The 17,578-nt window shown below is 47.0% G+C and overlaps 1 protein-coding gene across 1 annotated transcript in view; it reads right to left on the bottom strand.

The window, feature by feature from the left end:
* LOC139416822 (low-density lipoprotein receptor-related protein 1-like) overlaps positions 1 to 17,578 on the bottom strand; it is a 217,526-nt gene that overhangs the window by 23,762 nt on the left and 176,186 nt on the right. The window contains exons 65-70 of the mRNA XM_071165909.1: positions 17,388 to 17,504; positions 12,249 to 12,368; positions 11,915 to 12,037; positions 10,405 to 10,530; positions 9,982 to 10,098; positions 32 to 138 (exon numbers count right to left, since the gene is read on the bottom strand). Coding sequence (XP_071022010.1) covers positions 32 to 138; positions 9,982 to 10,098; positions 10,405 to 10,530; positions 11,915 to 12,037; positions 12,249 to 12,368; positions 17,388 to 17,504 — 710 coding nt within the window. The remainder of the gene's footprint in view (positions 1 to 31; positions 139 to 9,981; positions 10,099 to 10,404; positions 10,531 to 11,914; positions 12,038 to 12,248; positions 12,369 to 17,387; positions 17,505 to 17,578) is intronic.

Here is a 17,578-nt window from a genome sequence, read left to right as displayed (position 1 = left end):
TATGTTGCTATAGTTGAGTCAGGTGTGTTACCTCATCAGATCCGTCAGCACAGTCATGGTCTCCATCACACTTCCACCTCCCGGCGATACAGCGTCCGTTGGTACAGGCAAACTCACTCTCTGAGCACTGCCGTGGGACTGTAAAGATACAGCAACGCAGGTCTCACATAACAAACATTATACTGTATAGCTTAGCTGGAAATGGCTTCCAAATACGTGTTGTTTTTAGTAAAAGTCCAAATTCACAGGGGAGAGAGTACTGTACAGAACACCTCATAACAGACCACAACACCTCACAGCACACCACAACAGACCACAACAGACCACAACACCTCATAAGACACCACAACGACACCTCATATCACCTCACAACACACCACAACATCTCATAAGACACCACAACACACAACGACACCTCATAACATCTCACAACACACCACAACTGACCGCACCACAACACACCTCACCTACCCTCACACCACAACACATTACAGCACCTCACAACACCTCGCAACACAACACAACAGACCACAACACACCACCTCATAGCACAACACATTACAGCACCTCACACCACAACACATCACACCACAACTGACCACACCACAACACCTAACATCACAACACATTACAGCACCTCACAACACCTCGCAACACAACACAACAGACCACACCACAACACATTACAGCACCTCACACCACAACACCTCACAACACAACACCTCAGTTCACAACCCAACACAGCACAACTGACCACACCACACCTCACAACACCTAACATCACAACACATTACAGCACCTCACACCACAACACAACAGACCACAACACACCACAACACCTCACAACACACCACACCACAACACATTACAGCACCTCACACCACAACACCTCACAACACAACACACCACAACACCTCACAACACCTCAACACCTCACACCATCTCACAACACAACACCTCACACCATAGCACATCACAGCACCTCACACCACAACACACCGCCTCATAAGACACCACAACACACCACCTCATAAGACACCACAACACCTCATAAGACACCACAACACACAATGACACCTCATAACACCTCACAACACACCACCTCACAACACACCACAAGACAGCACACCACAACATACCACACCACCTCATAACACCTCACAACAAGACACAACGACACCTCATAACACCTCACACCACAACACATCACACCACAACACCTAACATCACAACACATTACAGCACCTCACAACACCTCGCAACACAACACAACAGACCACAACACAACACACCACAACACCTCATAGCACAACAAATTACAGCACCTCACACCACAACACCTCACAACACAACACCTCACAACACAACACCTCAGTTCACAACCCAACACAGCACCTCACACCACACCACAACACATCACAACTGACCACACCACACCTCACAACACCTAACATCACAACACATTACAGCACCTCACACCACAACACAACAGACCACAACACCTCATAGCACAACACATTACAGCACCTCACACCACAACACCTCACAACACACCACAACACCTCACAACACCTCACACCACAACACCTCACAGCACAACACCTCACACCACCTCACAACACAACACCTCACAGCATAGCACATCACAGCACCTCACACCACAACACACCACCTCATAAGACACCACAACACACCACCTCATAAGACACCACAATACCTCATAAGACACCACAACACACAATGACACCTCATAAGACCTCACAACACACCACCTCACAACACACCACAAGACAGCACACCACAACATACCACACCACCTCATAAGACACCACAACACACCACACCACCTCATAACACCTCACAACAAGACACCACGACACCTCATAACACCTCACACCACAACACATTACAGCACCTCACACCACAACACCTCGCAACACAACACAACAGACCACAACACACCACCTCATAGCACAACACATTACAGCACCTCACACCACAACACATCACACCACAACTGACCACACCACAACACCTAACATCACAACACATTACAGCACCTCACAACACCTCGCAACACAACACAACAGACCACACCACAACACATTACAGCACCTCACACCACAACACCTCACAACACAACACCTCAGTTCACAACCCAACACAGCACAACTGACCACACCACACCTCACAACACCTAACATCACAACACATTACAGCACCTCACACCACAACACAACAGACCACAACACACCACAACACCTCACAACACACCACACCACAACACATTACAGCACCTCACACCACAACACCTCACAACACAACACACCACAACACCTCACAACACCTCAACACCTCACACCATCTCACAACACAACACCTCACACCATAGCACATCACAGCACCTCACACCACAACACACCGCCTCATAAGACACCACAACACACCACCCCATAAGACACCACAACACCTCATAAGACACCACAACACACAATGACACCTCATAACACCTCACAACACACCACCTCACAACACACCACAAGACAGCACACCACAACATACCACACCACCTCATAACACCTCACAACAAGACACAACGACACCTCATAACACCTCACACCACAACACATCACACCACAACACCTAACATCACAACACATTACAGCACCTCACAACACCTCGCAACACAACACAACAGACCACAACACAACACACCACAACACCTCATAGCACAACAAATTACAGCACCTCACACCACAACACCTCACAACACAACACCTCACAACACAACACCTCACAACACAACACCTCAGTTCACAACCCAACACAGCACCTCACACCACACCACAACACATCACAACTGACCACACCACACCTCACAACACCTAACATCACAACACATTACAGCACCTCACACCACAACACAACAGACCACAACACCTCATAGCACAACACATTACAGCACCTCACACCACAACACCTCACAACACACCACAACACCTCACAACACCTCACACCACAACACCTCACAGCACAACACCTCACAACACAACACCTCACAGCATAGCACATCACAGCACCTCACACCACAACACACCACCTCATAAGACACCACAACACACCACCTCATAAGACACCACAACACCTCATAAGACACCACAACACACAATGACACCTCATAACACCTCACAACACACCACCTCACAACACACCACAAGACAGCACACCACAACATACCACACCACCTCATAAGACACCACAACACACCACACCACCTCATAACACCTCACAACAAGACACCACGACACCTCATAACACCTCACACCACAACACATTACAGCACCTCACACCACAACACCTCACAACACACCACAACACCTCACAACACAACACCTCAGCTCACAACCAACCACAACACATCACAGCACCTCACACCACACCACAAAAACTCACAACACATCACCTCACAACACATCACAACACACCACAACAGACCACAACACACCACCTCATAGCACAACACATTACAGCACCTCACACCACAACACATCACACCACAACTGACCACACCACAACACCTAACATCACAACACATTACAGCACCTCACAACACCTCGCAACACAACACAACAGACCACACCACAACACATTACAGCACCTCACACCACAACACCTCAGTTCACAACCCAACACAGCACCTCACACCACACCACAACACATCACAACTGACCACACCACACCTCAACATACCACACCACCTCATAAGACACCACAACACACCACACCACCTCATAACACCTCACAACAAGACACCACGACACCTCATAACACCTCACACCACAACACATTACAGCACCTCACACCACAACACCTCACAACACACCACAACACCTCACAACACAACACCTCAGCTCACAACCAACCACAACACATCACAGCACCTCACACCACACCACAAAACCTCACAACACATCACCTCACAACACACCACATCACAACACCTCACAGCACCTCACAACACACCACAGCACCTCAAAACACACCACAACACCTCACAACAGACAACACACCACACCACAACACATAACAGCACCTCACAACACACCACAACACCTCAGCTCACAACAACACATCACACCACATCACCTCACCTCAGCTCACAACACACCACATCACAAAAACACACCTCACAACAAATCACAACACACCACCTCACAACACACCACCTCCCAACAACATCATATTACTCCAGTGCTAGCCTCTCTACACTGGCTTCCTGTTAACTTCACTAGGGTAGGGGGCAGCATTCTGAATTTTGGATGAAAAGCGTGCCCAAATTAAACTGCCTGCTACTCAGGCCCATAAGCTAGGATATGCGTATAATTGAATTTGTGAATTTGGATTTGGATAGAAAACACTCTAAAGTTTCCAAAACTGTTAAAATAATGTCTGTGAGTATAACAGAACTGATATGGCAGGCGAAAACCAGAGAAAAATCCAACCAGGAAGTACTATTATTTTGAAAGGCTGTTTTTCCATTGAAAGCCTATCTACCATACAAAGACTTAGGACCCAGTTCACAATCTCTATGGCTTCCTCAACATGTGACCAGTCTTTAGGCATTGTTTACCTTTTCCATTGACAAAGCTTTTGTCAGGTTGAAATATTATTTATTATTTATGACAAAAACAACCTGAGGATTGATTTTAAACATCGTTTGACATGTTTCTACTATCTTTTATTGTACTTTGACTTTTCGTCTTGGTGTTGAGAGCTCGCATTGTGCCTTTGGATTTCTGAACTAAACGCACCAACAAAACGGGGGTATTTGGACATAAAGATTAACTTTATCGAACATTTGTTGTCTAACATGGTGACCTGGGAGTGCCACCAGATGAAGATCATCAAAGGTAAGTGATTAATTTTAATGCTATTTCTGACTTTTGTGACACTCTCCTTGATTGGAAAATGGCAGTATGGGTTTCTGTGTCTAGGCGCTGACCTAATACAAAGTGTACTTTCGCCGTAAAGCCTTTTTAAAATCTGACACAGCGGTTGCATTAAGGAGAAGTTTATCTGTATTCGTATGTTTAACACTTGTATCTTTTATCAATGTTTATGATGAGTATTTCTGTTATTTGATGTGGCTCTCTGCACTTTCACCGGATGTTTGTTTGAGACAATGCATTTCTGAACATAACACACCAATTTCAAATGAGGTTTTTGGACATAAAGACTAACTTTATCGAACAAAACACACATTTATTGTGTAACATGAAGTCCTGTGAGTGCCATCTGATGAAGATCATCAAAGGTTAGTGATTCATTGAATTGCTATTTCTGACTTTTCTGAGCCCTCTCCTTGGCTCGAAAATGACTGTATGGCATTCTGTGACTAGGTACTGACCTAAAATAATCGCTTGGTGTGCTTTCGCCGTAAAGCCTATTTGAAATCGGACACTGTGGCTGGATTTAAAAGAAGTTTATCTTGAAAATGGTGTAAAATACTTGTATGTTTGAGGAATTTTAATTATGGGATTTCTGTTGTTTTGAATTTGGCGCCCTGTAATTTCACTGGCTGTTGTTGAGGTACCAGAGAGGTTAAGGCTGGGCCGATTTCAAGGTTTTACTGCTAACCTACAAAACATTACATGGGCTTGCTCCTATCTATCTTTCCGATTTGGTCCTGCCGTACATACTTATTGTCCCTAGAATTTCTAAGCAAACAGCTGGAGGCAGGGCTTTGTCCTATAGAGCTCCATTTTTATGGAATGGTCTGCCTACCCATGTGAGAGACGCAGACTCGGTCTCAACCTTTAAGTCTTTATTGAAGACTCATCTCTTCAGTAGGTCCTATGATTGAGTGTAGTCTGGGCCAGTAGTGTGAAGGTGAACGGAAAGGCACTGGAGCAACGAACCGCCCTTGCTGTCTCTACCTGGCCGGTTCTCCTCTCTCCACTGGGATTCTCTGCCTCTAACCCTGTTACAGGGGCTGAGTCACTGGCTTACTGGTGCTCTTCCATGCCGTCCCTAGAAGGGGTGCGTGACTTGAGTGGGTTGAGTTACTGACGCGATCTTCCTGTCCGGGTTGGTGCCCCCCCTTGGGTTTGTGCCGTTGCAGAGATCTTTGTGGGCTATACTCGGCCTTGTCTCAGGATGGTAAGTTGCTAGTTGAAGATATCCCTCTAGTGGTGTGGGGGCTGTGCTTTGGTAAAGTGCGTGGGGTTATACTCTGCCTGTTTGGCCCTGTGCGGGGGTATCGTCAGATTGGGCCACGGTGTATTCCGACCCCTCCTGTCTCAGCCTCCAGTATTTATGCTGCAGTAGTTTATGTGTCGGGGGGCTAGGGTCAGTCTGTTATATCCGGAGTATTTCTCCTGTCTTATCATGTGTCCTGTGTGAATCTCTCTCTCTCGATGACTCCTTGCTGTCCCCAGTCCACCTGGCCGGCAATGGAACCCTGACCTGTTCACCGCACGTGCTACCTGTCCCAGACCTGCTGTTTTCAACTCTCTAGAGACAGCAGGAGCAGTAGAGATACTCTGAATGATTGGCTATGAAAAGCCAACTGACATTTACTCCTGAGGTGCTCACCTGTTGCACCCTCGACAACCACTGTGATTATTATTATTTGACCCTGCTGGTCATCTATGAACATTTGAACATCTTGGCCATGTTCTGTTATAATCTCCACCCCAATAAGGGTTTGGTATCTTGTTACTCTTTTCCTGTTAAACCATAAGATATAAGGATAGGCGAGAAGGAGGAGTGTCTTATGTGGGATATATATATATATATATATACAGTGCCTTGCGAAAGTATTCGGCCCCCTTGAACTTTGCGACCTTTTGCCACATTTCAGGCTTCAAACATAAAGATATAAAACTGTATTTTTTTGTGAAGAATCAACAACAAGTGGGACACAATCACGAAGTGGAACGACATTTATTGGATATTTCTAACTTTTTTAACAAATCAAAACTGAAAAATTGGGCGTGCAAAATTATTCAGCCCCCTTAAGTTAATACTTTGTAGCGCCACCTTTTGCTGCGATTACAGCTGTAAGTCGCTTGGGGTATGTCTCTATCAGTTTTGCACATCGAGAGACTGACATTTTTTCCCATTCCTCCTTGCAAAACAGCTCGAGCTCAGTGAGGTTGGATGGAGTGCATTTGTGAACAGCAGTTTTCAGTTCTTTCCACAGATTCTCGATTGGATTCAGGTCTGGACTTTGACTTGGCCATTCTAACACCTGGATATGTTTATTTTTGAACCATTCCATTGTAGATTTTGCTTTATGTTTTGGATCATTGTCTTGTTGGAAGACAAATCTCCGCCCCAGTCTCAGGTCTTTTGCAGACTCCATCAGGTTTTCTTCCAGAATGGTCCTGTATTTGGCTCCATCCATCTTCCCATCAATTTTAACCATCTTCCCTGTCCCTGCTGAAGAAAAGCAGGCCCAAACCATGATGCTGCCACCACCATGTTTGAAAGTGGGGATGGTGTGTTCAGCTGTGTTGCTTTTACGCCAAACATAACGTTTTGCATTGTTGCCAAAAAGTTCAATTTTGGTTTCATCTGACCAGAGCACCTTCTTCCACATGTTTGGTGTGTCTCCCAGGTGGCTTGTGGCAAACTTTAAACAACACTTTTTATGGATATCTTTAAGAAATGGCTTTCTTCTTGCCACTCTTCCATAAAGGCCAGATTTGTGCAATATACGACTGATTGTTGTCCTATGGACAGAGTCTCCCACCTCAGCTGTAGATCTCTGCAGTTCATCCAGAGTGATCATGGGCCTCTTGGCTGCATCTCTGATCAGTCTTCTCCTTGTATGAGCTGAAAGTTTAGAGGGACGGCCAGGTCTTGGTAGATTTGCAGTGGTCTGATACTCCTTCCATTTCAATATTATTGTTTGCACAGTGCTCCTTGGGATGTTTAAAGCTTGGGAAATCTTTTTGTATCCAAATCCGGCTTTAAACTTCTTCACAACAGTATCTCGGACCTGCCTGGTGTGTTCCTTGTTCTTCATGATGCTCTCTGCGCTTTTAACGGACCTCTGAGACTATCACAGTGCAGGTGCATTTATACGGAGACTTGATTACACACAGGTGGATTGTATTTATCATCATTAGTCATTTAGGTCAACATTGGATCATTCAGAGATCCTCACTGAACTTCTGGAGAGAGTTTGCTGCACTGAAAGTAAAGGGGCTGAATAATTTTGCACGCCCAATTTTTCAGTTTTTGATTTGTTAAAAAAGTTTGAAATATCAAATAAATGTCGTTCCACTTCATGATTGTGTCCCACTTATTGTTGATTCTTCACAAAAAAATACAGTTTTATATCTTTATGTTTGAAGCCAGAAATGTGGCAAAAGGTCGCAAAGTTCAAGGGGGCCGAATACTTTCGCAAGGCACTGTATATATGGATGGGAGAAGTGTTGGGTTGTATGAATACAGCTGTACAGAACCTTTGGGAAGAATGACACTTGGTTAAAGCTTCTCTAGTGTCTGAGTTATTTACTCTGAAAAATAAGAACCTAACACTAGGTTCCCGCCTTTCTAAGGAGTTTTTCCTAGCCATCGGGCTTCTACACCTGCATTGCTTGCTGTTTGGGGTTTTAGGCTGGATTTCTGTATAGCACTTTGTGACATCAGCTGATGTAAGAAGGGCTTTATAAATACATTTGATTTGAACACAACAACGCACAATACCTCACAACACAACACCTCAACAACCCACAACAAAAACCACAACAACACCTCACAACAACACCCAACACCATACAATACCTCACAACACAACACCTCATAACACAACACCTCAACAACCCACAACACAACAAACCACAACAAAAACCACAACAACACCTCACAACAACACACAACACCACACAATACCTCACAACACCACAACACCTCACAACACAACAAACCACAACACCTCACAACACACCACAAGTAGGGACACACAGAGGGAGGCCAAACAATGATGGTGAAATGAGAGCTCCAGAGATTCAATAGAAGATGTCCTAGGTGCCTGATAAACAACATTGCATCTTTACTGAAACTGGTAACATAGCTGTGTGCTTTCACTCTGCTTATTTTTATTTCATTTTGTTGTACTTTTTACCCCTTTTTGTCCCCAATTTTGCGATACCCAATTGGTAGTTAGTCTTGTCCCATTGCTGCAACTCCAGGAGAGGTGAAGGTCAAGAGCCATGCGTCCTCCAAAACACGTCCCCGCCAAGCCACACTGCTCACTTAACCCAGAAGTCAGCCTCACCAATGTGTCGGAGGAAACGCCGTACACCTGGCGACACGTTTCAGCGTGCATGCGCCCGGCCACCACAAGGAGTCGCTAGAGCGTGATGAGACAAGGACATCCCAGCAGGCCAAACTCTCCCCTAACCCGGACGACGCTAGGTCAATTGTACTCCCGGTCACTGCGACGCAGTGTCTTAGACTGCAGCACAACTGGGAAGGTCCCAGAAGTTAGCGTCTTAGAAAATAAGTCATCAACTTTGTTGAGTACAGTGGCCTCAGGTGGTCATGTAGGAAATTACAATACTTGATTGTAGAAAAAAGCCCTACTTTTGACCTGTCACTGTCTGAGGAGATATCAGAGGGGCTTGGTTGAAATGGACAGCATCAGACATATAAATGACTGCGATGTGATTGAATAGGATGCAATGGGAGGGGAGGAGCAGAGTGACATTAGGGGTTGGTGAAATGGGTTGGTTGAAAGTGGAGACCTACCTCTGGCTCATGCCAACAGGTCAGTGAGAGGGAAATGAAAGGTAAACATTAGATGAGGTGAGACACATCACAGATGAGTTAAGGACAAACTAAATGACAATGTCTCAGTGTGTGTTACAAAACATCTACAGACACTGGGAAGCAAAACAAACACACAAGAATCAAACAATTGATATGGGGTCACAAGGATCGTGTAACAGGAATGACAGAGAGACATACCACACTTGTCCTCGTCCGAGTTGTCCCCACAGTCGTTGTCATAGTCACACTGCCAGCGACCCGGGACACAGCGGTTGTTCTTACACCTGAACTGGTATGGCTCACATGTCCTCTCATCTACACAGAGACAAGGGTCAGACCCTCAGCTCCATAACACCACAGTACATACAAACCGTACAGGAGGTTAACACCATAGCATGAACCTTCATAGAGGAGATAAATACCCCTCTACAATACACATATGATCTTGTTGGCAATCTCAAGGGTTGTTATAGGGAATTCAGGGAGGGAGAGAGTGAATATTGTATTAAAGTGTAATGGATGCTGTACCGGTCCTCTAGATTCTACGGTGAGGATCCAGAGAAATGCTTTGTAGCCCTTGTTGGAGCTTTCCGTTTCCTGTGTGACAGACAGAACACTCACCACACTCTTCTTTGGGTTCGTCAGATGAGTCTCCACAGTCATCCTCCCCGTCACACTTCCACCGGGCCGGGATGCAGCGACCAGAGTCCTTACAGCGAAACTCATCAACACCACACGTCATCTGGGCTGGAGGGGGAGGAGAGGAGGGGTGGGAGAGGGGGGAGGGGGAGAGGAGGGGGGAGGAGAGGGGGGGAGGGGGGAGGAGAGGAGGGGGGAGGAGAGGAGGGGTGGGAGAGGGGAGGAGGGGGAGAGGAGGGGGGAGGAGAGGAGGGGTGGGAGAGGAGGGGAGGAGGGGGAGAGAAGGGGGGAGAGGAGGGGAGGAGGGGGAGAGAAGGGGGGAGGAGAGGAGGGGTGGGAGAGGGGAGGAGGGGGAGAGAAGGGGGGAGGAGAGGAAGAGGAGGTGGGATGGGGGGGGTTAGGAGAGGGGACTGACTGAGGCTTATCACAGGCCAGATGACAGACTGAGTATAAAGTGGAAGGAGGATCTGATGAGGTCTGAAAGATCTAGTGCATCTGCAATTCCTTATGTATGTTTTGTTTATTCCATGTGTAACTCTGTGTTGTTGTATGTGTCGTATTGCTAAGCTTTATCTTGGCCAGGTCACAGTTGCAAATGAGAACTTGTTCTCAACTAGCCTACCTGGTTAAATAAAGGTGTTCTCATCTAGCCTACCTGGTTAAATAAAGGTGTTCTCAACTAGCCTACCTGGTTAAATAAAGGTGTTCTCAACTAGCCTACCTGGTTAAATAAAGGTGTTCTCAACTAGCCTACCTGGTTAAATAAAGGTGTTCAACTAGCCTACCTGGTTAAATAAAGGTGTTCTCATCTAGCCTACCTGGTTAAATAAAGGTGTTCTCAACTAGCCTACCTGGTTAAATAAAGGTGTTCTCAACTAGCCTACCTGGTTAAATAAAGGTGTTCTCAACTAGCCTACCTGGTTAAATAAAGGTGTTCTCAACTAGCCTACCTGGTTAAATAAAGGTGTTCAACTAGCCTACCTGGTTAAATAAAGGTGTTCTCATCTAGCCTACCTGGTTAAATAAAGGTGTTCTCAACTAGCCTACCTGGTTAAATAAAGGTGTTCTCAACTAGCCTACCTGGTTAAATAAAGGTGTTCTCAACTAGCCTACCTGGTTAAATAAAGGTGTTCTCAACTAGCCTACCTGGTTAAATAAAGGTGTTCTCAACTAGCCTACCTGGTTAAATAAAGGTGTTCTCAACTAGCCTACCTGGTTAAATAAGGGTGTTCAACTAGCCTACCTGGTTAAATAAAGGTGTTCAACTAGCCTACCTGGTTAAATAAAGGTGTTCAACTAGCCTACCTGGTTAAATAAAGGTGTTCAACTAGCCTACCTGGTTAAATAAAGGTGAAATAAATCAAAATAAAAGAAAAGTAGTTTGTTATGTTAGCAGAAACAGGTATTCTACTGCAACATGGATATTGAACTTGATATTCATGTCTGTCATTATTCTAGAATAGTCCTCTGAAACAAAGGAGCGGTGTCTTACTGCAGTTTGCTGGTTCGTCCGATCCGTCCACACAGTCATTGTCACGGTCACACACCCAGACACGAGGGACACAGCGCTTGGTGATGGCACACTGGAACTGAGTGGGCGCACAGGTGACCTCGGCTAGAGGGAGCGAGAACAGACAGACGACTGTTACTGACTGGAGAGAGCAACCCATAACAACAGTATATTTCTTATTTAACATTCATCTATCCAGGTTAGTCTCACTGAAATACAATCTATTTTATATAGAGACCATGTGCAACACAGCAGTATCACCATACTAAATGTATAACATGCAATAAAGCATGCAGATGAGGAGATGTTGACTCACGGCAGTCCGTCTCGTCCTCGCCTTCTCCACAGTTGTCCTGTCCATTACAGCGGAAGATTCCCGGGATACAGCGGCTGGGGTGGGAGCACTTGAACTGACTGGGCAGACACACGTGGATATCTGTTGAACAATCACACATAGACAGACACAAGACGTGTCAGAAAGACGACAGAGGATGACAGACAGACAAGACGTGTCAGAGAGACGACAGAGGATGACAGACACAAGACGTGTCAGAGACACGACAGAGGATGACAGACACAAGACGTGTCAGAAATACGACAGAGGATGACAGACAAGACGTGTCAGAGAGACGACAGAGGATGACAGACACAAGACGTGTCAGAAATACGACAGAGGATGACAGACAGACAAGACGTGTCAGAGAGACGACAGAGGATGACAGACACAAGACGTGTCAGAAATACGACAGAGGATGACAGACAGACAAGACGTGTCAGAGAGACGACAGAGGATGACAGAAACAAGACGTGTCAGAAATACGACAGAGGATGACAGACAGACAAGACGTGTCAGAGAGACGACAGAGGATGACAGACACAAGACGTGTCAGAAATACGACAGAGGATGACAGACAGACAAGACGTGTCAGAGAGACGACAGAGGATGACAGACACAAGACGTGTCAGAAAGACGACAGAGGATGACAGACACAAGACGTGTCAGAAATACGAATGTGACAGACAGACAAGACGTGTCAGAGAGACAACAAAGGATGACAGACAAGACGTGTCAGAGAGATGACAGAGGATGACAGACACAAGACGTGACAGAGTGACGACAGAGGATGACAGACAGACAAGACAGAGAGACGGCAGAGGATGACAGACACAAGACGTGTCAGAAATACGACAGAGGATGACAGACAGACAAGACATGTCAGAGAGACGACAGAGGATGACAGACACAAGACGTGTCAGAGACAGAGGATGACGACAGACAAGACGTGTCAGAGGACGACAGAGGATGACAGACACAGAGAGACGACAGAGGATGACAGACAAGACGAGTCAGAGAGACGACAAGGATGACGACACAAGAGGATGACAGACAGACGTGTCAAGACGACAGAGGATGTCAGAGAGACAGAGGATGACAGACACAAGGCGTGTCATGACAGACACAAGACGTGACAGAGACGTGTCAGAAATACGACAGAGGATGACAGACAGACAAGACGTGTCAGAGAGACGACAGAGGATGACAGACAAGACGTGTCAGAGAGACGACAGAGGATGACAGACAAGACGAGTCAGAGAGACGACAGAGGATGACAGACACAAGACGTGGCAGAGACGACAGAGGATGACAGACACAAGACGTGTCAGAGAGACGACAGAGGATGACAGACACAAGGCGTGTCAGAGAGATGACAGAGGATGACAGACACAAGGCGTGTCAGAGAGACGACAGAGAATGACAGACACAAGACGTGACAGAGAGATGACAGACACAAGACGTGTCAGAAAGACGACAGAGGTTGACAGAAAAGACGTGTCAGAGAGACGACAGAGGATGACAGAAAAGACGTGTCAGAGAGATGACAGGGGATGACAGACACAAGAGGTGTCAGAAAGACGACAGAGGATGACAGACAAGACAAGTCAGAGTGACGACAGAGGATGACAGACACAAGACATGTCAGAAAGACGACAGAGGTTTACAGACACAAGACGTGTCGGAGAGACGACAGAGGATGACAGACACAAGACGTGGCAGAGATACGACAGAGGATGACAGACACGTGTCAAGACGACAGAGGATGACAGACACAAGACGTCAGAGAGACGACAGAGGATGACAGACACAAGACAGAGAGAGACGACAGTACACAGACACAAGACGTGTCAGAGAGACGACAGAGGTTGACAGACACAAGACGTGTCAGAGATATGACAGAGGATGACAGACACAAGACGTGGCAGAGAGACGACAGAGGATGACAGACACAAGACGTGTCAGAGAGACGACAGAGGATGAAAGACACAAGACGTGTCAGAGAGATGACAGAGGATGACAGACAAGACGTGTCAGAGAGACGACAGATGAGACACAAGACGTGTCAGAGTGACGACAGAGGATGACAGACAAGACGTGTCAGAAAGACGACAGAGGATGACAGACAAGACGTGTCAGAGAGACGACAGAGGATAACAGACAGACCAGACAAGTCAGAGAGACGACAGAGGATGACAGACACAAGACGTGTCAGAGTGACAACAGAGGATGACAGACAAGACAAATCAGAGAGACGACAGATGAGACACAAGACGTGTCAGAGTGACGACAGAGGATGACAGACAAGACGTGTCAGGAAGACGACAGAGGATGACAGACAAGACGTGTCAGAGAGACGACAGAGGATGACAGACAGACCAGACAAGTCAGAGAGACGACAGAGGATGACAGACACAAGACGTGTCAGAGTGACAACAGAGGATGACAGACACAAGACGTGGCAGAGAGACGACAGAGGATGACAGACACAAGACGTGTCAGAGAGACGACAGAGGATGACAGACACAAGGCGTGTCAGAGAGATGACAGAGGATGACAGACACACGGCGTGTCAGAGAGACGACAGAGGATGACAGACAAGACGTGTCAGAGAGACGCCAGAGGATGACAGACACAAGACGTGGCAGAGAGACGACAGAGGATGACAGACACAAGACGTGTCAGAGAGACGACAGAGGATGACAGACACAAGCCGTGTCAGAGAGATGACAGAGGATGACAGACACAAGGCGTGTCAGAGAGACGACAGAGGATGACAGACAAGACGAGTCAGAGAAACGACAGATGAGACACAAGACGTGTCAGAGTGACGACAGAGGATGACAGACAAGACGTGTCAGAAAGACGACAGAGGATGACAGACAAGACGTGTCAGAGAGACGACAGAGGATGACAGACAGACCAGACAAGTCAGAGAGACGACAGAGGATGACAGACACAAGACGTGTCAGAGTGACAACAGAGGATGACAGACACAAGACGTGTCAGAGAGACGACAGAGGATGACAGACACAAGACGTGTCAGAGTGACGACAGAGGATGACAGACACAAGACGTGTCAGAGTGACGACACAGGGTGACACAAGACTCGTCAGAGAGATGACAGACACAAGAAGTGTCAGAAAGACGACAGAGGATGACAGAAAAGACGTGTCAGAGAGACGACAGAGGATGACAGAAAAGACGTGTCAGAGAGATGACAGAGGATGACAGACACAAGACGTGTCAGAAAGACGACAGAGGAGAACAGACAAGACAAGTCAGAGTGACGACAGAGGATGACAGACACGAGACGTGTCAGAAAGACGACAGAGGTTTACAGACACAAGACGTGTCAGAGAGACGACAGAGGATGACAGACACAAGACGTGGCAGAGATACGACAGAGGATGACAGACACAAGACGTGGCAGAGAGACGACAGAGGATGACAGACACAAGACGTGTCAGAGAGACGACAGTAGATGACAGACACAAGACGTGTCAGAGAGACGACAGAGGTTGACAGACACAAGACGTGTCAGAGAGACGACAGAGGATGACAGACACAAGACGTGGCAGAGAGACGACAGAGGATGACAGACACAAGACGTGTCAGAGAGACGACAGAGGATGACAGACACAAGACGTGTCAGAGAGATGACAGAGGACGACAGACAAGACGTGTCAGAGAGACGACAGATGAGACACAAGACGTGTCAGAGTGACGACAGAGGATGACAGACAAGACGTGTCAGAAAGACGACAGAGGATGACAGACAATACGTGTCAGAGAGACGACAGAGGATGACAGACAGACCAGACAAGTCAGAGAGACGACAGAGGATGACAGACACAAGACGTGTCAGAGTGTCGACAGAGGATGACAGACACAAGACGTGTCAGAGAGATGACAGAGGATGACAGACACAAGACGTGTCAGAGTGACGACAGAGGATGACAGACAAGACGTGTCAGAAAGACGACTGAGGATGACAGACAATACGTGTCAGAGAGACGACAGAGGATGACAGACAGACCAGACAAGTCAGAGAGACGACAGAGGATGACAGACACAAGACATGTCAGAGTGACAACAGAGGATGACAGACACAAGACGTGTCAGAGAGACGACAGAGGATGACAGACACAAGACGTGTCAGAGTGACGACAGAGGATGACAGACACAAGACGTGTCAGAAAGACGACATAGGTTGACAGAAAAGACGTGTCAGAGAGACGACAGAGGATGACAGAAAAGACATGTCAGAGAGATGACAGAGGATGACAGACACAAGACGTGTCAGAAAGACGACAGAGGATGACAGACAAGACAAGTTAGAGTGACGACAGAGGATGACAGACACAAGACGTGTCAGAAAGACGACAGAGGTTTACAGACACAAGACGTGTCAGATAGACGACAGAGGATGACAGACACAAGACGTGGCAGAGAGACGACAGAGGATGACAGACAAGACGTGTCAGAGAGACGACAGAGGATGACAGACACAAGACGTGTCAGAGAGACGACAGTAGATGACAGACACAAGACGTGTCAGAGAGACGACAGAGGTTGACAGACAAGACGAGTCAGAGAGACGACAGAGGATGACAGACACAAGACGTGGCAGAGAGACGACAGAGGATGACAGACACAAGACGTGTCAGAGAGACGACAGAGGATGACAGACACAAGGCGTGTCAGAGAGATGACAGAGGATGACAGACACAAGACGTGTCAGAGAGACGACAGAGGATGACAGACACAAGACGTGTCAGAGAGACGACAGAGGATGACAGACACAAGACGTGTCAGAGAGATGACAGAGGATGACAGACAAGACGTGTCAGAGAGACGACAGAGGGCTGGTAAGAATAGATGTTAGGGGGTGAAGATATGAAGGACAAAGAACGAGGCAGAGAGAGACCGAGGCATAGAAAGAACGAGGCAGAGAGAGAACGAGGCATAGACAGAAGGGGGAGGAGAGAGAAGAGGGAGGAGAGAGGGAAAGAGAGAGTGTGTGGGTGAGAAAGAAATATATACAGAGTGAGAGAGAAAGAGAGAGACAGACAGACAGAGAGAGAGACAGACAGACAGAGAACATAAACGAGTATGTACCACAGTTGGCCTCGTCCGAATGATCCTGGCAGTCGTTGTCCCCATCACAGATGTAAGCTGGGTTGGTACAGATGCCTGTCCCACACTGGAACTGGCCTGGCCGGCATTTGAACGTCGCTACAGGGAACAACGGATGTCACAGACAGAGAGACAGTCAGAGGTTATTTCAAAGTCTGAAACAGGCCCATAGC

Source organism: Oncorhynchus clarkii, chromosome 9 (assembly GCF_045791955.1).
Source record: "Oncorhynchus clarkii lewisi isolate Uvic-CL-2024 chromosome 9, UVic_Ocla_1.0, whole genome shotgun sequence".
Lineage (NCBI taxonomy): Eukaryota > Metazoa > Chordata > Actinopteri > Salmoniformes > Salmonidae > Oncorhynchus > Oncorhynchus clarkii.
The sequence above is the reverse complement of the archived record's forward strand: the minus strand, read 5'-3'. Positions and strand labels throughout refer to the sequence as shown.